The sequence below is a fragment of the Acomys russatus genome, chromosome 24 (genome assembly GCF_903995435.1).
Source record: "Acomys russatus chromosome 24, mAcoRus1.1, whole genome shotgun sequence".
NCBI classification, from domain to species: Eukaryota; Metazoa; Chordata; class Mammalia; order Rodentia; family Muridae; genus Acomys; species Acomys russatus.
In genome coordinates, this window is record NC_067160.1 from 58535117 (window position 1) to 58557187 (window position 22071).

The following is a 22071-nucleotide window of genomic DNA, read 5'->3' on the forward strand; positions in this document are numbered from 1 at the left end:
GTCCCCGGGCCCTGGAGAACGCTGAGATACCGCCCAGAAGAGGCGGGCAACGTTTTAGACAACAGCCACAGCAGGTTTATTCTTCAGAAGCAGTTCTCAGCTTCCTATTGCACTTTCTGGTTGACCCAGGGGACGTGCCTCTGAACCTTGGGTGGGCCTATTGCCTGCCGTTCTAGCCCCACAGCAGTACAGTCCCCGCACGGGAGGACTACAATGCAGTGCACAAGGATTGATCAAACGAGGGGTGAGAATGATTCTAAGTGCCCACTGCTGCTCTGGGGTACACGCTCCAGGATCCCCAGCAGAGTTGTCACAGGCTTCCACCCACCTTCCAGGAAGGGTACTACAGCTGAACTTACCTCGGTCTTGTGGGAGCCACCTGCCAGCTGGATGCTGCCCGGGTATCCGGGAGTGGAGATGGTCCCTGACTGGAGAAGGGTGGAGCCATGAGGGAGGCTGTTCACTTCCTGATGTGTTCTGGTTGACGCCACAAGCCAGTCAGTCCTCCCACAGTCAGTCCTCCCACAGGTCCCTGCTGGTCTACCTTCTGATTGGCCCATCCAGGAACAGAACAGGGGGAAGGAGAAGTACTCTGGGAGCAGAGGCACCCTCCCCATCTGCCCATCTGCCTGGGACTGGGAGCCCAGAGTCAGCTCATCTGAACATCTGGCATTGTGAATGGAGAGTCGGTCCAAGGCTCTCCTGGATCCCAGCTTCTGAAAGCTGCTTTCCCAACACAGCACTGTCTCATAGCCTCACCTGCCATCCTAGGGTCAGTGGTGCCGGGGAGGTGTGGCAGGCCATGGTCAAGCTTAGCCACAGCACCAAGCTCACATGCTCTGGTCACACCAACGCTGACACTCCACAATACAGCACTCAGTAGAGATATGGTACCCCAACAGCCTTCAAATCCATTAGAGCATTCCCACCCTGTGCCTCCCTGCTCCTCCAGGACACGGGGTCAACTTAGAGCTAATCCAGGGAGCTGCAGAGCCAGTCTAGCCACAGAGCTTGGTCAAAATCCACAGGCTGTAGGCAGCTAGAGTCCTCTATGGTCTGTGTGCCACAGCCTCTACCTCAGGGTGGCCTCTCAAGAGTCAGCCTGAGATGGGTGTGGGGACCTGTCAGCCCTGCCCAGCCAGCGTAGCTGTTTGACAGGTACTCCTGCCTAGCCTGCTGGGTTGAGTTGAGGCAAAAGCTCCCAGTGTTGTTGTCGAAGTGTGGGAAGCTTCAAGCAAAGCCCCAGCTGGTCTCTTCCTCTGTGGCTTTCTGCTGGCTCTTGTGGGGACAGTGGCCTTGAACCATACTTCTAGAGGGAACAGTCAGAAGTCCTTCCTCTTTGGTCTTTGGGGAGCCATACTGCTAGGGATCATGCCTTGCCTGGGTTTCCACGGTGGCAAAGAAGGGTTTTGCAGTCAGCCCAGGGAGGGAAGCACCAGGCCTTCACAGTGGTGTCCCCAAATAGTAAAAACCCAGATCATGGTGTCTTCTTAAAGTGCTAATAAAAATGTCAAGCTCGGGGCTGGAGAGATGGCTCAGAGGTTAAGAGCACTGGCCGCTCTTCCAAAGGTCCTGAGTTCAATTCCCAGCCACCACATGGTGGCTCACAATCATCTATAATGTCTATAATGAGGTCTGGTGCCCTCTTCTGGCCTGCAGGCACACATACAGGCAGAACATTGTACGCATAATAAATAAAAAAATAAAAAATAAAAAATAAAAAAAGTCAAGCTCTCAGCCATAAAACGAAGATAGAAATCAACAGCACAGAGTCCTGAAAAACCCCCAAATTGAGGGAGTTGCAAAATAGACTGGTGGTTTGTGTATGATGGGCGACCTGCTGGGTGAAAGGCCACCTGCTGGGTCATCAGCTGTTGACAGCTGCTACAAGCACCAGGACTAGGCTGGTGACACTTTTATTCTGAGCTGAAACGTTCCCACAGAGGATAAACACATGTCCATGTCCAGATCCTGGAGAGCGGAGGACCCAGGACTCACAGAGTCTGGTACCATGGTAACAGTAAGAAAAGGGAGGAGCAAGACCCAGTGGGGTCCCGGCCTCACGCAAAGACGAGCTACTATCATAAGGGGCGCTGCTGCTATGATGGGTGCTGATAATAGGGACCCTGCCTGGGGGTACAGGCCAGTTGACACACTTTCATGAAATGGAAGAGGAGCTCTTTCTCCATTCTCCCCACTCTCTGGTGAAGTCCTGGGTTCAGGGCTGCATGGGCAGCCAAGGGTGTGGGAGGCTCTCAGGACTGGCAGGCAACCACATCCCCAGATGCACTAGACAAGCACTACACAAAATCACAAGAGGCTATGCATTGCTTTTGAAGTAAAAATAGGTATCTACTTTATTCCTTCAAATATGTGGGTTTGGTAACAATTGGCCTGTGGTCACATGACTACTGTTCTCAGAATCCCTGTTGCTTGCTGCAGACAAGTTAGTCTGAAGGCCTACAGCTTCTTCCTGCAGAGGGTTGTGGGCTTCTGGTCAGGCCTGGTTAAGAGTGGGTTTCTCGACCCCTTGAGTCCTTGTCCTGAAAAACAGGGATACCTGTGATAGTGCCTGACCCCATCAGGCCTAGGCATCGAGGGAGAGTGCACAGATGAAGGGCAGGGACTAGCTGGCATTGCACTCTGAGGACAGGCAGCATAACCTATGAGGGCGTCACAAGCCAACTACAACATCCCTCACAGTCCCATCAGCTGCCTTGCTTACCCTGCTAATTCAGACCCAGGGACCCAGCCATGAAAGCAAGGTAGTCTAGGGTTCGTGGTCAGAGACTGAAAGCAACTACGCTCATGGGTTGCATGTGGTGAACATTGAGTCAGCAGTGCTACCTCAGAAAAGCAGCCAGAGACGGTGCTTCTGAGAGCTGATAGCCCAGGAAGGGAGGAGATAAAAGAAGGCAGAGGGAGTAGTGCCAAGGCTTAGAGGCACAGTGGGTACCATGGGGCTTCAGGTCGGCAAGGACAGAGGACAAGGATCATTAAGTGTCCCCATAGGCCCAGCCTTCAGATGTGATGCCACTATCCCTGCCTCAGCTTAGCTTTCCCAGAGCAGGCAGAGAGCGCCACACTCTGGACTCTACCTTTTCCTGGATGCCAGGGGCAGCCTCCACAGGGACTCAGCAGGCTCACAGCGGCCTCCACAGCGACTCACCCTGCTGCTCACAGCAGCCTCCGTTTCCGCGAATGCCGACTATGTCGGGTCCTGAGCACATCAAGGTCATCAGAAGTATCCAGGCTGGAGGGGGCAGAATCCTCACCAGTACCTGGAGCTCTCTGAAACATCAAAAAAGCCAGGCTGGGGGAGACAAGAGTGACCCGAGCCAGGACAGGTAGGGAATGGGGAGGGAGGACTCTGAGGACAGGGTCCGCCACCTCCCCAACCAAAACATTAGGGACAGGTAGCTGCTAGGGTAAGCGTCACCAGGACAGGCACAAGGAAGGAGCTAGGTCCTAGCTTTTGCAGTTTTGCCCCTCAGGTAGGGTCTCCAACCATCAGGCAATTCCATGGCAGCCATGCTCTTGTTCTGAGGTGCGAGCCAACAACGTTAGAGACAAGAATACATCCCAGAGATCTCCAGTCACTGTGGAACCAGGAAGTGTAGCACCACCAAGAAAGGAGTGACAGTGGGGGAAGGTTCCACACGTCTAACCCTCGAGGGGAAGAGGCTTGCCAGGGAAGGCAGGGAAATGGGCCCACACATTTTGTGCCTAGGCTCCTATGGGAAACAGACCGTCTTGTCAGGCCAGCTCTCTGTGAGCAAGAGATGTCTGGGAGGGACTCTGGACCCACAAGAGCAGGAACAAGGGCCACTGACACATACCGCCAGTGCGCCTACAGCCCACCCTGAGGGCATGTGTCAGGCTTCCCTCTCTACCTTGAGTTTGGGTGTATGGTATGTGAGTGGGGCAAGGGTACATTATACTGGACGGCTGCCCCCCTCTCCTGCTACACACAGCCAAGGAGAGGCAACTTCTGCTAAGAAACCCTTTCCTAACCGGGCAGACTGGACGAGCTTCCTCCTCCTTCAGAAACCCACAGGCTTTTCCCTTGCACAACTTCCACTTGCCAGCTCACCACTCCCAGCGGGCAGGCCAGACACAGGCTGGCAAGGCACTGCAGGGCCCTCTGCCTGCAACAGGGGCCACTGGGCTGCAGTCCAGCATCCTTACCTGTACAGGGCCTGTGGGTGCTGGGCTTGCTTGCATTCTGCAGGCCATGCAGTCCAGCTCCCTAGTCCTGTCCTTGAGCTTCGGGTCACCAACAAGGTCTTCGTTGTCACTCTCAGAACCCATAGCCACAGCTGGTGACAGGGTGGTGGGGACACCATCGGGGGGCAGAGTGGCCAGGAGTGCAGGAAAGGAGAAGATAGCCAGGAAACGCGTCTTTAGCAGGAGGTAGGCCGGGTTGTCTTGGAACTGCCTCTGTACCAGCCCTAGGGAAGCTTGTAGGGTTTCAGCCTCGGCCTCAGGATGGGCCCTGGCTGTTTGTCTGGCCACCAGAGAGGAAGCCTTCTGCTCCAAGTCCTTCTTATGGAGGAGGAGGTTGGACAACGCTCGCAAGTTGCACAGGTAAGGGGGATGATAGGGCATCCTGGTCCGCAGTGGGGGCACACAAGCACCTTGGCACCCCTTCAGCCACGTCACGGTGGCCGCTTCGCTTTCCTGGGAAAGCAGACTTAGGTCCAAGGCCTTCTTTTCAGACCCAGGTGTAGGTGGTATTTCCTGGCCACGAGGCCCTCTGGGGTCTGTGTCGGCACTGGCTGGAGGCTGTCCCAGGGAAGCTGGAGTCTTGGCAGGGGAAGGTAGCTGTTTTGCTGGCAGTCCTATGGTCTCTGGGGTCACCACTGACTGGGGGAGACCCACCACAGTTGGCACTGGAACAGAGAGCATCTTCTGAGTTGTGAGAACCCAGTTGACAGGCAGGCTGGCCTTGGTTGTCAGGGGCTGCCCACTTGCCTGTGGGCTAAGAACTGGTGGCAGACTAAGGGGCTGCACAGACAGCTGAGTGAGGCTGGAGGCTGCTGGGAGAATGGGCAGGACGCTGGGCAGGCCTTGTTTCTGGGATGTGGCAGAGGCCTGAGACTGTACGAGAGAACTCGGAGGGCAGCCTGTGGGGACCTGCCCAGGGGCTAGGGCCAGGCCCCTAAAAACAGCGGGGGCTGTAATCTGGGTCCCTTTGTGGGAAGGATTTATGGGAATAGTTTGCAGGCTGGGGTGCTGCTTATCTGTGATCCCAGGCACCTGCCAGGAGCCAGAAGGACTTGAACTGACCATCACTGGGGCCATAGGTACAGAGAGCTCTGCACTGGGTGTTGCAGGGCCTGCTGCTGGGGAACCCTGTGGGGCTGACAGCAGAGGGGGCTGGAGGATCACAGGTGAGGAGATCAGTAGCTGGCTGTTGAGGGCAGCGAGAGCCTGAGTGGCCTTCTTGGCACGGGACTCCCGGAGCCGCTTCTCACGAAGCAGCTCAGATACAGTCTTGGGCTTTGGCCGGAGGCCATGTGGGGAGGCTACAGGAACTTGGGAGGAGGTAGCTTCAGCCCTGCAGGACCCCAGCCGTGGACGACCTTTGTGGCTGGCTCTGTTTGCAGTTTGCTGACCAGGCATGCTTGGGTGGAGGGAGCCTACAGGAAGAGACGAGAACTTCAGGTTCTAGTGCCCTGGCACACCAGCAAGCCCACATGTAAAGCCCCTGCTCACCTCATGGGCCCCCATCCCAAGACATTCTGTTCACAGAGAGAGCAGCAGATGTCACAAACAGCCATGCCTACTAACAAGCTATGAGACTGGCTTCTAAAGCTGTAGCCTTCTCAAAACCAGAGCCTTCATGTGATACTACATGCTGCCCTCAAGCACCCAGTGGCAATCTGGTGAAAGCCTAAGCAGTTTCAGGTCCCTCTAGCCTATTCTCAGGGTTGTGCTGCTGGAGGCTGGGGCTCAACTGTATGGCATTTCCCACCATAAGAGAGAAAGATTTGCTACCTGTGCTGTTCTTGGCGCTGGAGGATGCCTGTGAAAAGAGAGAATCAGCCTGTAGAATCTGCTGGACCCCATTACTTCTTATCACTACCCATTGTAACCCTGGGGCCCGCCCACCTGCACTAAGCAGGGAGTCCTGGGAAAGGATCACAGCTGCCGCTGTAGGCCTTCAGTACAGCTCCACTAACAGCTACCTGCCCAAAGCTTATCACTGGACAGTGTGGGGATTATGGGCTGTGGGACCAGAGTTCTATTTGGGTTCACTGTCTTCCCCAGGTGACAGAGCTCCAAGGTGATGCCTCTCCCAAACCGAGCTCATGGGTTTGGTTCCCAGAATAGATGGTAATAGTGACTTGCAGAGACCAGGGGTTGCAGCCAGCCTGACTGCCCACAGCTTGCCCCGGACTCTAATCAGGCCTCCCACGGGGCTACTCACACAGACGCCTCCCTGGAGAAGGTAAGGCACAGGGGCGGTGTAGAGGGAGGGTGACACTGTTCTATGGCAATGTCTAGGGACTGCCCCTCGCTGAGGTGCTGAGCCTGGGCCGCTCGGGGACTGGGACTGGGGCTCGGGATGGAAAGTACTTGTTCTCACTACATTTTTGAGGCAGGGTCTCATGTGGCCAGGGCTGGCTTGAAACTTGCTATGCAGACTAGGTTGGTTTTAAACTCACAGAGATGCACCTGTTTCTGCCATCCAAGTGCTGGGATTAAAGGCGTGCACCACCACACCCAGCTTGTCCTCACTTTTTGTTCCCTGTCTGTTACCTGCAGGAGATGTGGCCGTGGGATCTGGGTGCCATGCTGGAGCAGCGCAGGTGGCTGCCTTTTCCTTTCTTGGACCACCTCCATGCAGCCTGCAGTGTCAATCTGCAATAGCTGAGAGACCTGAGCATGAGAACCTCCTTGCTCTAGCCTGCACTGGGCCAGGCCCACAGCCGGCTGAGGAGATGGAAAGCAGCCCTGCCCATGGCTGTCGTCGCAGGAATAGATCCAGACCCCTGAAGCTCCTGACTGCCCGGTCATGGGCGTTTCAAGGCTGCCAGCTTGGGCCTGGGCTCCATGCTGCTGCCCCTTCTTCCAATGTCCCTATCACACCCCAGGGCTGCCTCCTCCTCCTCCTAGACCCGGGGCCCAGGTGCTCATCTCCTTTCTAAGTCATTGGTTAACTCAATAGTAAATGCTGAAGAACCAAACATCCCTTCCACGTTAGTCTGCTGAAAGCTGCAGGCTTGCAGGAGACTGCTTTCAAGGACTCACAATGCAATGACTGTAATGTGTGAACCCACAAGAATAGTGCAAAGCAGACAGCACTCTGCTGGGGCTTACCTGAATGAACAACGTGAACACGGGCGTGCTGGCCAGGCGAGCACATTCTAACTGCATCCTGATGCTGTCAGCTAGAGGTCAAGGACAAAGTGCAAAGTGGCTCTAGCCGTGAAGCTCCCCTCCAAAAGGATCCCCAAGACAGAGCATGGCAGAGCAGCCTGAGAGCCACACTACCTCAGAGAGCAGAGGGTAGGGCCCCCGAAGCCTCTCACCACCACTCCAAATCCAGCTGGCCCTTGCTTCACAAGGGTAGAGAGAAAAGGGTGGCTCAATTGCTCATTCTCAAATCCTTCAGGGGTAGTCCTAGCTGTCCTTCTGGCCCTGCCCCTCCACAGGCCTTGTGTACACCACTCCCCTAGGGGTCGCTCTGCCACAAGGAGAAGCTCTTCCACTGCTTGCTCCCACCCACAAGAGCCCAGAGCCCTGGGCAGTACCTTGAGTCTGCACTGTTGCAGGTCTCCGGGGAGCTTTCGTGCAGGACAGGTTGATATCACCAATCCAGGGTATCACAGCCAGCAGAAGCCTGTGCTTAAGGAGCCTGCGGTGCAGAGCCTGTCTCTTGCGTCTCTGCTGATTCTGGAAAGTTCTATGCCACAGCCGCTGCAGGTGGGGCCCAGCTGTACTGTCACCAGGGTCAGGGTCAGATCCTGAGCGTGAATTAGGCAAAGGTGGTTGCCTCAGTCTTTCCTTCACCAGTGTGTGGCTCTGGGTGGCTGGGCGAGTCCTGGTCAACTTCAGCATTTTCTCTAGGGGCACTTTCAACACATGCTGTACATCAAAAGAGACCCTGTGAGGTTGGCTACAGCAGGACCTGGTGCAGGCCTGCCACCGTGCAGGGTTAACACCTCCTGTGAGACTCCATAGTGTATCGCATGAACACCACTTGCTTTTTGGGAAAGTACTCTGTGGTAAGGCAAATATGTGGTCTTCAAGCAGGGCCTGGCTTAGCTCTCTTTCTAAGAGCTTTTCTGGCCCACACAGCAGGCAGCACCACGGCTGGGCTGACTGCACTGTCCCTCCAGTAACCCCAGGGGCAGAGCAGCAGAGGTTGCTCTGGCCATTGCCAGAGCTGCACCTAGCCCCAAGTCCTGACTCTGAGGACAGGGTTTGGGGGGTGGGGGATGAGCAGCCAAGATGGACTGACACTGCCCAAGGGACACCCCAGGGACTCACATCAGCTGGAGAATTGCCCTCACAGAGCCCTGAAGCAGATCTCCTTACAGCTTTTAAAGCAAATGACTTGGGGACGATGGAGGCTGAAGCTCCTATGAAGACCACTGCTACTGTACAACTCTGAAACCAGGCCTAAGCAACACATTCTAGTGAACAGGACACACTGTTGCCAGGTCAGAAACCAAACTGCCTAGTGACAGCCTTAGTGACCACTAAGCACAGAACACCACCACACTCCCCTTGCTCACATTCTAGGGTACATTGGGGCCCACCTTGCAGGCTGTGTCTTTCAAGCTTGCTAGGTGAGCGTCCGGTAAGTGGAGGAACTGGACCCCTCTTGGAAGAGTGCTATGGGTCCCACGGGGCACCTGCACCTGGCTTCTCTCAGGAGTGGAGACTGTGATGGAACTTTCCTTGTGGTGACCTGGAGTAGCATCGAGAGTGTAGGAGGTGACAGCAGGGTGTACTGGGTAGCACCCTGTCCCGTCTCTCTCTGACTGGCTGGTGAACAGGCTGGTCGGAACCCACTGGTTAATGTCTGGCACTCTGTACTGTGGAGGACCCAGTGCTCTGTCATTCTCCAGAGACTTCTCCAGCTCAACATCTGAGTCTTCACTGCTGCTGCTGCTGCTGCCACCACCGTAGCCCTCACTGCCGCTGCTGTTGCTGCTGCTGCTGGTGCTAGAACTCCACTGGCTACTGTGAAGGGGTTTCCGCCTTCTCCTCCTTCGGAGATGCTTCTTCTTCTGAGGGGAGGAATGGGCTGCTTCAGGTCTCAGCTACCCAGACACACAGGACAGCCTTAAGGAGAAGCCCCAGGCATGGAAACCTCCAGGGACAGAGCACACTGCTGCTGAGGTATGGTGTCTCTGTGCCCTTGGCCTCTCAAAGAGGACATGCAAGGGTTAGAAGCTGTGCATACCCCTCCCCACCACCGCTAATACCTCACTTTGCCCAAGCACTGCCACAGGTTAGGGGCCTTTCACCTGAGCTCAAGCAGAGCATATACATAGAAAGAAAGCAAATGTCTCACCTTGGCCAAGATTTTCCACTTGCTCAGACACTGAGAGCCTGACCGATGGGGCAGTTCAGAAGCTATTCTTGCCCAGTGACCTGCAAAAACAACCACACTAGAGCCGACTGTAGGACAGAGGTCATCAGGATGGTCTTCCCTCATGGGCTTGGCTAGAGCGTCTGACCAGGCCGACCAGCCCCTTGAGAAAGTTCTGGTACACACAGGTCAGAAGGGACACGCCCAGGGACAGAGGCATCTGCTGCCCTCAGACTCTAAAGAGACACTGCCAATGCTCTGTCCCTAGCGCTGCAGAGGCACACCCGTGTGTTACATGTATGGAGCGGTGTGACAACTGGTGACAAAATCTTTTCTGTTTTGCATGTCCCTGAACCATAATTAGCTTTTTTCTAAGGAGATATCACCAATATCAGCAAGATTTAGCTACAAACACTTGGTTCACTCCTGCCCTGTAGTAAAAAACTGGGAAATACTGCAAACAGTAGTCACAAACTTATTTGTCTGAAGCCAGGTGTGGTAGCAAATGTCTTAATCTCAGTACTTGGGAGGTGGAGGCAGGAGGATTCTCTGTGAGTTCGAGGCCAGCCTGGTCTACAGAGTAAGTTCCAGGACAGCCAAGGACACACAGAGAAACCCTGTGTCGGGGGGAAAAAAAAAGATTTAGCTGAACATCCCAGAGGCTCCTCTGCACAGAATAGCAAGGCACAGAGCACACCTCTGAAGCCAAGGAAGCAGGACCAGAAGACTACTGAAAGGCAGCATGGCTGTGACGATGTTGGAGACACAACAATGGCAGGTGCAGTGTGCGTGTGCGCATGCATGTTTCTATGCAGTGTGTATGTGTGCGTGTGCATGTTTCTGTGCAGCGTGTATGTGTGTGTGTGTAAGCCACCTCCTGAGTGCCAGGGTTAAAGATATGTACCACTTTGCCTAGCTTCCCAATTTCCTGTAGTGGATATCCACTCTTGTAATGGGGAACACGGAACTGGGGCTTTGCTTGCCTAGCTGGATTGAGGTCCTGGATTCCATCCCCAAAACAAAAGAAACAGAACAAAACAGAAGTGCATTTGCCGTTGGGAAGGCTGAGGATGAGGCAGAAGCTGACAGAGGGCAGCAGCCTGCGGTCTGAGCAGAGGCAGCAGCCACAGGCAGTGCCGACAACTCACCCACACCGTATTTTTCTATGAGCTGGATCAGCTGCTGTTCTTCTTTCGCATTCCATCGTCCCTTCTTCAGGCTGAAGTGCAGTCGTCGGATGTAGCTGAACACGGTGTGGAAACAGAAAGACACGTTAGGTGTAAGAACCTTTCACTGTGTCCTGCCTTCTCCAATGTCTTAGAATAATACAACAAGCAAAACAAACAAACAAATAAATATAAGCTGGACGTCAGCAAATGTTATAATCTTTTTTGTTTCCTGATCTGAGACTCGTTCTATAGACCAAGGTGGCCTTGAACTTAGAGACCCACCTGCCTCTGCTTCCTGAGTATTGAGATTAAAGCCACCACCACCTGGCACATTTAAAAAATTTCATGCTTTAAGGCACTGGTTCTCAACTTTCCTAATGCTGGGACCCTTTAATATAGCGCTTCATGTTGTGGTGACCCAACCATATAATTATTTTTATTGCTACTTTATAACTAATTTTGCTACTGTTATGAATTGTAATGTAAATATTTGTGTTTTCTGATAGTTTTAGGCCACCTTGTGCAATGGTCACTCAACACCCTCCCACCGAGGGGTTGCAGCCCATAGGTTGAGAACCACTGCTTTAAGGGGTCTGGTAAAGAAAGGAGGCATGCCATAGACTGGAGTCTCTATGCAAATCCTACACCTGACTAGGGACTTGCATTTGGAACACATAAAGAGCCTTCAGAAGCCAGCAATGCAAAGGTAAGTAATTTGAACCAGGCAAGGGACTTGACAGATGCTTCTCCAAAGAGATGTCCACATTTACGTAAGAAGCCAGCGGTCACAAGCAAAGAGGCCCAACAGTTAGCCCTGAGGGGCTGCTGTGAGCTGACAGAGTGAGAGTCTACCCCACAGGCACTTGGAAGGGTACAGCCACAAGCAGAGACAATGACCACAGGAAAACATGCTGGGGCGAGTGCTGAAAGCCTCATACGCTGCTTGTGGGAACACTAGAGACACTTGGCACAAAGTCCAGCAGCTCCTCCAAAAGCCAAACACAAGAGTCACTGACCCAGGGACGTTCCTGAGAGAAATGAGCATATCTTGATAACATCTGTCTGAATGTTCAAGGCCTGTATACCTTTTATCCAAATGGACATCTATCATCAGCATCTGTCAGAACACCCTTCCTTGCAAATGCCAGCACTCCAAATTTGCACCCCACACTTCTTACTGATAGTGAAAAATGTTCTATGAACACTTTATTTTTTTGGCTTTTTGAAACAGGATTTCTCTGTGTAGCTGTAGCTGTCCTGGACTTGCTCTGTAGATCAGGCTAGCCTTGAACTTACAGAGATCCACCTGCTTCTACCTTCTGGACTGCTGGGATTATAGGCGTGTGCCACTGTGCCCAGCTTACAAAAAGTCTTGTCCAAATCAAGAACTCCTGCTTAGGCTGCCCGAGTTTTGTAGGTTTGGACTACACTGCCCTAGCACAATGCTGCCCCATGCTCTAGTTTCTCTGGAGGCTGTGATCTGTCCCCCAGTAACACTTGTTACTATGCTGTTTGTGTGTTTTAAACAGCTCCCCTACATGTGTGAACAATTTCAATGTGGTTTTGACTTGCATTCCTGAAACTAGTGACTCTGACCATCTTTTCACCAGCCTTTTGGCTACTTGTGTATCTCTGTTGAAGACCTTTGCCTGGGATTCTGTGGAGCTGCTGGCTGTAGGTTTTCTAAAGAGCGGTCAAAATGACGTACATTAACAAGGTAAAGTGAAATAAATCTGAACAAGCTGCTGAAAGAAACTAGAAAGAAAAAGAGAAAGCCCCAGTAGCCTGCTGGGGACCTGCCCACCAGCAACGTGGGAGGATGTCTGCAAGAGTGGCCACTTGTGGGCAACAGAAATATGGAAGTCCTGCTTCCCAACAGTGCCAACCCCGTACAGAAAGCCCCTGTGGCCGTATCACTGTTGGGCTGCTGTCACCTAGCCTGTCTACAGAAGTGTGACTCAAGCAAGTCGCTCCTTCAGCCAGTGCGGGCAACTCACCGGTCTCTGCACTGGGCATCGCTCCTACCTGGCACCTCTTCCCGGATTTTAAACCAGTCCTGCGCCCCATACTTGGCAACAGCTTGAAGCAACTTCTGCAGGAAAAGAAGCAAACAGACAATGCCTTCACAGGACAGCCATACCCTCCCCACCCCGAGGTCTCTCAGCTAAGAAAGGTAAAGGACTGTACTCAGGACAGGCAAGCAAATTTCCTGGGAACAGTTTTCTCTGCGCGCTAAACTTACAGCATCTTCTTCTGGGGCCCAGAATCCCCTTTTCAGGCTGGGATCTAAGCTCTTGGTCCAACGGTAGATCAGCTGCATGGAGTCTCTCCCTTCCATGAAGTAGACAACTGGGGACAGAGAAGACCAGGGCTCATCTGTCCTATGCAGGCAGTAAGCAGGGACAGAGGTGCCTCCCAGAACACAGAGAGGAGTTACTCTGGTCACGAGGACCTTCATATCATGGCTCCCACCCCCACACCCCCACTTCTCCCTAGTACAACTGTAAACTCTCCTGCTTCCAGGCCCCTGGGCTCAGACCACTAGGGCTTGGAGCAGCTAAACAACTGGGGGATGCTTTTTGGTATGGTGACTTACTCCTGCGGTATGGGATATGGTTCCCTACACGCATCTCCTGGACCAGCTGAGTGAGCATGTGGTCCTCCTCCTCTGTCCACTCCTTGCGTTTCAGGGCTTTATTGTACTGCTGGAATTTCTGCAGGCACTGGAAGGCGCTGCGGCTTGTCTTCCCAAGGCCAAACAGAAACAAACAGGCGTCACTGGGCTTTTCCCTGCACATGCTGACACACCCAGAAATGCCCTCCAAGCCCTTCTGGGAGACAGGCAGGCCTGAGCCACAGGCACCACTCTGTACATCAGAGCTTTCCTCTTCCAGGCTCCTGTGAGGTCATAGTTTGCCAGAGCATGGTGGAGACCCAGGACAGGAGCAGCTCAGAGAGGGCTCTTTGTCTTTATAGGAAGACAACTTGGCTATAGACTGCTGTGTGGCTAATCCCAGCATCTGGGAGCCTGAAGCAGGAGGAGTGTCAAGGGTCTGAGGTCAGCATGGGCTACACTGTGAGCTCCAGGCCAGCCTGGACTATAGACTGACACCTTATCTTAAACACAAACAAGAAAAATCCTTGTGACAACTAACTCAGATGTTCAAACCACACTGGCAACTCCTAGAAGGAAGGAAGGAAATGCTGTGGGCGTGCCTCCCAAAGCCATTCACAGGTATCCCTCTGGCTCTCAAGCTCTAAGGCAGGCCACTTAGAGCCTTTGATGAGGACAGCCATAGGCTGGGATGAGGGCACAGCCTCAGGAAGATAAGCCATAGCCACGTGACCCTGCTGCTGCACTGGCCCCATTACTCATCCCTCATGGAAAGGCTTTCCCAGTAGACTCGCTCTTTTTTATTTGTTCTTGGGTTTGTTTGTTTGTTTGTTTTGAGACAGGGTCTCTCTGTGTAGCCTTGCTTGTCCTGGACTTGATTTGTAGACCAGGCTGGCCTCGAACTCACAGAGATCCGCCTGCCTCCCAAGTGCTGGGATTAAAGGCCTGTGCCACCACACCCAGCCACTCGCTCTATTTGAGCCAGCTCTCTAGTCAGCACTCACGGGGCTAGATGTGCTAAGTGCTGAACTATGGTTTGCTTCTAGGCTTTTCTTCCCACCAAACAAAAAGCAAAGAAATGAATAAAGGGTGACATTTTCACCAGACAAGATGGAATTTAAAGTTAAACAGATGAAAGCAAAGACACAAATTAGATTCTTTAAAAACACAATTTACCCCTGGGCGTGGTGGCACACACCTTTAATACCAGCACTCGGGAGGCAGAGGCAGGTGGAGCGCTGTGAGTTTGAGGCCAGCCTGGTCTACAAAGTGAGTCCAGGACAGCCAAGGCTACAGAGAAACCTTGTCTTGAACTACACACACACACAAAACCACAATTTACCAAACAAAGCAATTCCTAATGAAGCCAACTGCACAGCATGCCACTGAGCTCTACCCCAAGCCCAGAAGCCCATGTCCTCCCAGGGTCTCTCAGGTCCTGGTCCTTACCCCTAGTTCCTCTGCAATCAAATGCCACTCCAGGTGGCCATGTTTGGCGGCAATGGCCTTCAGCCGCTCTACTTCCTCTGGGTTCCATTCTTGCTTGTTGATGCTCGGGTGCTCAGAACTCTGCCAGAACTTCTGGATCTCCTCTGCACTGCGGCCTCCTTCAAACTGCAGCCATGAGAGCACAGCCTTCAGAGGGGTTGCTGATGCCAAGCATACCAAAGACATAGCTCCTGCCTGGGCTGCCTGTCTGCCAGCCAGGGGCTTCTGTGGCCATTAAGCAAGTGGACTTATTTGTGCAGCCAAATGACACTGAAGACAGTCCATCTCAGGAGGGGCACTTTGTCCACTGGGGAGGGTCCCATGAAGTCCTTTTGCCACTTGTAACTGCTAGGCATACTTGACTAGAGACTTTATAGTGGGGTAAGGCACAGGGATGGTGAGGCTTCCCCACCTGGTCCCCACCCACACGTGGCTTAGAAGCACTTCTGCAGCTGTGGGTACCCAGGTCTGCCTGACTTACATTAATGTTAGAAATCTTCTCCCAGTCGTGGCTGTCCAGCCGGTTCCCCAGCAAAGTTTCCTCTGGGAGCTGGCTAAAGGAAAGGACAAGGAGCTGGTGACATGCAAGGCCTGCGGCGCTTCCCAGACCCAGAAGGCCCTGGCTTACTTGATGTCCTCAATCTCCTTCTCTGCTTCCTTAACCTGCTTCTCCAGGGCCTGCCTCTCCAACTCACTGGAAACTCGGCTCTGCTTTTCATGTAAGTATTCAAGCCTGCGAGGAAGGTAGAACGAAGGAGAGCTGTGGATGGGTGTACTATGTAAGCTGAGGCTCTCTTCTCTGAACTGCTCTTGTTCAAGCCCCACAGCTCAGTGCTGGAAAGCCTGCACGGGAATGTGCTTTCTCTTCTGCCCTGGTCCCTTACCACAAAGGAAGCCCTGGCACCACCTCCGGGGCACCCCTACCATCAGAACAGAGTTCCAGGTTGTTTGCAGAGGCAGGTAGTAGCTGCCGGTATCTCAGATCCTGGACCCTCTGCCAACTCTGGCTTTCAGGACAGACATCTCAGGCAAGCTTGACTTAGTTCTGTTGCTACTGCTACAGCAAACAACTGGCTGGGAGGGAAGAGCTCTCGCTCACACTCCAGGAAAACTGCCATTCCCATCATCAGTACTGAGTACCAACACTGTCAGCATCAGAACGGATGTGTCTCTTGGAGCTGGGCCAGAGAGTACCAGGCACCTCTGGACCTGCGAGCTCAATACTGATGGTGGCAATTTATCAAAACAATAATGTCCTTCATTGTGGACTCTCCTTCGGCAATGCATGATGCCCTTTGATCGTGGGATATGTACCCGTCAACAGACACTGACATCACAGTGCTGAAAGGGCAGCAGTACAGGCAGAGCACACGATAACCCTCATCAGCCCCACAGCCACCTGGCTTTCAAGTGCGGGGAAGGCTATGATTTCCTGATTCCAGACTTACTTCAGCAACTTGGGCTGAAGCAGGCGTTGCAGGCGGTCGCTCACTACAGACTTCCTGAGCAATTCTTTCTCCCAGTGCTTCCCTGAGAAAGAAGAAATAGTGATGGGATGGCACGAGACCTTGCTTGCTCCAGACACACGTGTCCACTGAACCCTCTCTTCAACCTTAGCCTGCTCACAGCTCCCTGCTCCAGAAACGCAGTGGCTACATCTCTGGATGGCAGCAGGGCAGCTAACTAGAATACCTTCCAGCCCACGAAGCCACCCTCCACCCAAAGCCTAGGTCAGGTACTCTTTCAGGGTTAGGTGTTCTGAGAATAGCCGGAGTCAGGAAGTGCTGTGTGTGCGGCGCAGCCTGCAACCCACTCAGCACTGGAAAGAAGTGGCCAGTCCCAGTGATAAAACCCTGAAGGAGCCCATGATGCCATAGGAAGGACAGGTCTGAGAACTATCACGTATGACTAGGAGAGGCCAGGCTGTGGGGAGGATGCCCGTCCACAGGCCTGCTAGACTCTTACACTTGGTCACCAAGAGCTGTTCAAAGGCCTTGATTCCCTGGGCAGCTTTCTCTCGTGTGTCTTCATTGGCAGGAGGCCCCTGTGAGAGTGTACAGTATTAGGACACAACCACACCCACCCTCTGGGGCTCCCACTGAGACTCAGAATCTTCCCCCAGCCTTGTCATGTCCTGCCCACATGTAGGGCCAAGGCCCAAGACCTCTGTACCACAAGATACTACTAAGTGAAAAGCTCTAGACATAAACCAGTACACCAGTACAAGGAAGTGATCAGAGACTCCACGGAGATGACAGGCACCAGCAGTTTCAGAGCTATATTACTGACTTAATAAATACTGTGATTCTATTTTAGGGAAACACAGCCCAGAGGGCCAATGTCCACTAGGAAGCCTTGACTCTCACCAAAGGATGAGGCAGTTTTAAGGAGAGTGGAGAATGTTAAGCCAAGGGAATTCACAAGCACTCACAAGGCTGTGGAAAAGAGCCCCTTCCTCCCAGGTGCTGAGAGATGGCTCTTTTACTGCTCACCAATCCAGTGACCTTGTCCTTGAAGTATGGCTTCATGAAGTGGCCTATGAACATGTATGAGGGCAGGCTTTTGCCGTCCTTCACCTTGGGGCATTTACTCCCAGCCAGATCAAACACGATCTCCTCCTGGGACAAAAGCAAGGCCATCAGTGGGCCCGGCAGAGGAAGAGGGCCGGTGGTGGGTAAGCAGACCCACTCTTGAGCCCTGTCCTAGGAACTTGATCCTGTGGGGCACTGAGGGCCAGGAGGGGTTATACAAGCCTTGAGTAGGCCACCTTACCTGCTGCTCCTGGTTCTGAGCTAGCAACTGGCTAACCTCTGCCAGTTTCTCCCGGATCACCTCCTGGTAGACCATGTTTAGCTGCAGACAGGTCTCAGGGTCTTGAGGAAGAGCTTTATCCTTGGGGCCCTCCTCTTCATTGCTGGAATCACTCCACCTTTCTTCTTCCTGGTTAGAAGCCAGAAATGACACATTAAGAGATGGAACATAGGCAGCTCCCCCCACCCCCCATTGCCAAGCTCAAGCCTAAGCCCACAAGGCACGGTGAGGCAGCCCCAGTATAAGTGCACTGAATGTGGGACCCTACTGGGAGGCAGTTACACAGTTACACAGTTATACAGAGTCCATTATCAAGGCAGAGTTTGTGCCTCTTTTCAATCAACAACATGAGAGCTGCCTGTAACTGTGTGCTGGGGTTAGGGGTTGTGCTACAGCAAGCAGCTTCCATTTTTTTGCAACAGATATCTGCGAGGCCTGAACTTCACAGCAAGTTTGCTTTGCCCCCATCCCCAGCTCCCCCAAGTCTCAGATCTCAGCAAGGAAACTCCCTGTATAGCCATCAGGGTCAAAACCTGTGAATGCCAAATGCCCAATGACTATAGAGCTGTGTTGGTCCACTGAGCAGAGACAACAGTCCTTAACCCTAAGGGACTCTACTCTTGTTTGCCTGGTAAGGAAATAAGCCAACTTATTTGTCCCCAAATAAAATTCTTAAAATGAACAAAGCATGGTTAGCAACACTGGTCTGAATAGATCTGTGCCAGGTGTTTTTCTAAGTCATCTATGGTGACCACTGTGCAGACTGGGGAGACAGAGGCCCAGCGGGTTAGCTGTGGAGCAGATCCCATAGCACAGGGTATGCTGCCTCCCACGTCTGATGTTTTTAGTGTGAACTCAGGAAAACCCAGCAGCCACCAACCTGTCCTTCTGTGGCTAAACTTTAGTTTTGATAGTAATTTCTGTACAGGGGTACAGCTTAGTGGTAGTGTGAGCTTAGTGTGCACGAGGCCCTGGATTCCTTCTCTAGGACCCCAAAAGTAACTAAGCACTTTTTGATGTTTTATTTTCACAATAAATAAGCGTTGGTTGTAGAAAAACCAATAGGGATGCAAACCGAGCCCTGTTGGGCCAGTTCGGAAGGTGGGTAGCAGACACGGTCCAGCAGCCCAGCCTGGTAGGCAACAATTACCAGGATAGGGGAGCCAGCGGCAGTCCCTACATCCTCATCCGGCACGGAGTCTGTAAGAAACATAAGCACATGATGATGGAGTGGGAGTAGGGGTGGCAAGAGGATGCTGCAGACACAGATCAACGCTCACAACAGGGTCCCACTGCGGGGCTCAGGGTACCTAGGCCACGGAGACTACTTAAGCTGACAGGATAAACTTTGGGCCCTCTCTTCCTTCCAGGATCCCACCAAGCCTAGAGGGCCCCAGGCCGGGTGGCAGCTGAGGTGGGACACGCGCTAGGTTGAGCAACAGGAAAAACCTTTCTTGCTGAGGTAGAAGTCGAGGACAGTGTCGACCAGAAACAGCGTCTGGCCATGGAGTAGCCCACAGCCTACCATAGCTAAAGGGCACACAGAGCTGTGCCAGCTGTGCCCTGCTAGATCAGGCATATGGACATACCTGCTTCACAGTCCGAACTGAGACTGGATTCAGAGATCTCCAAGTGGGCGCTGGAGGATCCAGGATACAAGATCCTTTCGAGTTCCTGGATCTCCTGTGTTATTTTCTCTCTCTCGGCGTCTATGTCCATGGCTCCAGCCTGCTTTCATAGTATTACGAAACATGAGAGAGTAGTGTGCCTGGATCTCAGCCTCCTTCAGACACTTGTTAGAATGGCAGGAGCAACAGGATACCCAGGCAGAAACCCAGGCTCAAAGCCCGGGGATGCCCTGAAGTTAAACTCCTACAAGTCGGCATTCTTTTTACATCCAAGAACTACACTTGATTCAACACCTGAAAATGACCCTGCTTTATTTGAGACTACCACCAGCATAGGTTAAAACAGAGTTCACTTGTGTGGCTTTTATGCCCTCATGTGCCCAGCTGGTCACCATGTACAGAAACTGGGCAAAAGAAGTTCAACACCGGGCGTGGGGGCGCATGCCTATAATCCTAGCACCTGGGCGGGGGGGGAGGGGGGCAGAGGCAGGAGGACTGCTGAGAGTTTGAGGCCAGCCTGGTCTACAAAGGGAGTCCAAGACAGCCAGGGCTACACAGAGAAATCCTGTCTTAAAAAAAAAAAAAAAAAGATGATGAGCCCCTGCGAGCTAAAGCCATGACCACAGCTATAGGCCCCTGCTCGCCACAGTGCTGAGTGGCTAACCCTCAGCGTAAGGCTTTGCTTGCTCCCTCATATCTTTTCAGAACAGCACCTGGCATACAGTGCTGCCTGACGAGGAGTGCTTTTTCTTGGATATGCTGTAAGCCAAGCCTGAGGGTGAAGGAAATTGAGAAGAGAAGGGTGGAAGACCATTATGGAAAACAGAAGCTCAGGTGGGTGATATGGCTCCCCATGTAAAGGCGCTTGCCACCAGGCCTACTGACCTGAGTTCAGTTCCAGAAGCCACATGGTGGAGAGACCCTACCCCAGGTTTCCCTCATCCCTCTCATCTCACACACGCATGGCATATCCAAGTAAATAAACAAATATAATAACGATAAAAAGCTGGGTGTGGAAGTTGGGCCAAGTGGCACAGGCCTTTAATCACAGGAATCAGGAGGCAGAGGCAGGTGGATTTCTGTGTTTGAGGCCAGCTTGGTCTACAGAGCTAGTTCGGGGGCAGCCAGGGCTAAACAAAGAAACGTCTCCAAAACCAACCAAACAATCAAAAAACTGAATATGGAGGTACACATCCCCCCCCCCCCCAGAGACAGGGTTTCTCTGTGTATTCCTGGGTGTCTTGGACTCACTTTGGAAACCAGGCTGGCTTCCAACTCACAGAGATCCACTTGCCTCTGCCTTCCTGAGGGCTGGGATTACAGGTGTGTGCCACTGAGCTAGCCGGTGACACACACTTTTAATCCCAGCACTTGGGGAGGCACAGGCAAGCAAATTTCTTAGTTTCAGGCTATTAGTGAGATCCTGCTTCAAAGAAAAATCGAACACGACTCATACCCAGATCCAGAAATAATGAGAAACATCCTGCACCTAGCTTGACATCTTCCCACTGACTGATACGGTGACAGCAGCCTTGCCTGACTGCAACAAAACAAAGCAATCCCCTTTAGCGACGTCATCCCTGAACAAGACGCCTTACTTGCACAGGGAATGTTTGTCAACCAAGTTTGGCTAGAGGCAGCTGGGTCTTCCCACCTAGCAGTAACCATCGCCACTGGCCTCCTGGCCTCCAACGAAAGACTAACGTGTGTTTTGAGGCAGCAAGTCCAGCCGCCCCCGCCCCCCCCCCCCCGTGTTGCCCAAGTGAAGGAAGAAAAAGTAGCATATGTTCAAGTCTTGAGTTGGGAGCCACAGGCCGCCTTCACTGACATCGGAGACGCCTTTCTGCTTGTCTCTTCTAAGGGCATCATAACCTGACTCGGGGCAAGGAAGCTGGGGGCCAATGCACCCTGCGTGGCTAGATTCGCTAAGGCAGGGGTGGGCGCTGGTCCTGCAGCGAGCGGCTGGAAGAACAGCACTGTGCAACCCGGACCCTGCATCCCACCAGCCACCGGACCTCGGCTGGACTCCGGTTGCGTGCTCTCCGCTTCCGCAAGTCGTGGCTACTCCGGGCCTCGGTTTCCCCGCGCTGGCTGCCCCGTCCCTCCTCCTGGTCATAACGCCAGCCAGCCGCAGCCCGCCGATCCTCACCTGCTAGGCCTACCTAAACACGCCGCAGCCTGCTCCGTCGCCCAGGCGACCATTCGCACAGCACGCTGGAAGCGGGCGCGGAACTCCGTAAACTTGTACCGGAAGTCCCGCCCCAGGCCACGGTGCAAGGCATGCTGGGATGCAAGCGGGAGGGCGGGGCCCAAGCGAGGAGCTCTGCTACTTCTTGGTTCTCTGGGAAGCTACAAGCTCAGTCCTTGATGTCCTGGGTTTGGGTTAATGGTCAGTGTCGCCAAGTACTTTCCCCCATAGGCGTCCTCGGAGCTTACAACCTGGGACCGCCCGAAGCGGACATTTTCATTCAGGAACATTCAGCCTGGCCAGCATAAGAGTCCAACACATCACAGGGCTGCTGGCTAGGGGAGTTGGGGCGTCTTCTCAGTGTCTAATAATGCTTGTGAGGGGCAGCTCTGAGGCTCAAGGCTGGTAAAAACCTGGCCCAGCGACTTGCCAGCAGTGGGATCTGGGAAGAGCCCGGATTTATGGAGATTTATAGAAGCCATTGTGAACCACAAAGAACTAGGGTCACAAAAGCGAAGACTGATAATGCATCCCTTTAATCTAGCACTCAGAAGACAAAGGCAGGCAGATGTCTGAGTTCGCCTAGCCTGATCTGCGTATCAAGTTCCAGGACAGTCAAGGCT

At 53.2% G+C, this 22071-nt stretch overlaps 1 protein-coding gene across 1 annotated transcript; it reads right to left on the reverse strand.

The window, feature by feature from the left end:
- Positions 1-300: 300 nt before the first annotated feature.
- Snapc4 (small nuclear RNA activating complex polypeptide 4) lies at positions 301-21511 on the reverse strand. Its single transcript, XM_051166457.1, has 23 exons — positions 21410-21511; positions 19222-19360; positions 18783-18832; positions 17594-17761; positions 17314-17439; positions 16787-16865; positions 16270-16351; positions 15450-15554; positions 15303-15375; positions 14783-14947; positions 13316-13463; positions 12962-13068; positions 12717-12811; positions 10699-10793; positions 9533-9612; positions 8760-9245; positions 7761-8094; positions 7327-7397; positions 6766-6876; positions 6001-6028; positions 4189-5642; positions 3170-3291; positions 301-428 (listed from the first exon to the last, which is right to left on the reverse strand). The coding sequence occupies exons 2-22, from the start codon at positions 19349-19351 to the stop codon at positions 3178-3180; spliced, it is 4101 nt and encodes a 1366-aa protein (XP_051022414.1). The 5' UTR covers positions 19352-19360; positions 21410-21511; the 3' UTR covers positions 301-428; positions 3170-3177.
- Between the last annotated feature and the right edge of the window lie 560 nt (positions 21512-22071).

Excerpts from the sequence above, each read along its gene's own strand:
- Snapc4 (XM_051166457.1), bottom strand. The coding sequence starts at position 19,351 with ATGGACATAGACGCCGAGAGAGAGAAAATAACACAGGAGATCCAGGAA. Across the intron at positions 12,812-12,961 it reads GGGCCCCAGAAGAAGATGCT|AAGTTGCTTCAAGCTGTTGC; the intron begins GTAAGTTTAGCG and ends CTTTTCCTGCAG. Across the intron at positions 9,613-10,698 it reads CATAGAAAAATACGGTGTGG|GTCACTGGGCAAGAATAGCT; the intron begins GTGAGTTGTCGG and ends TTGTTTTTGCAG.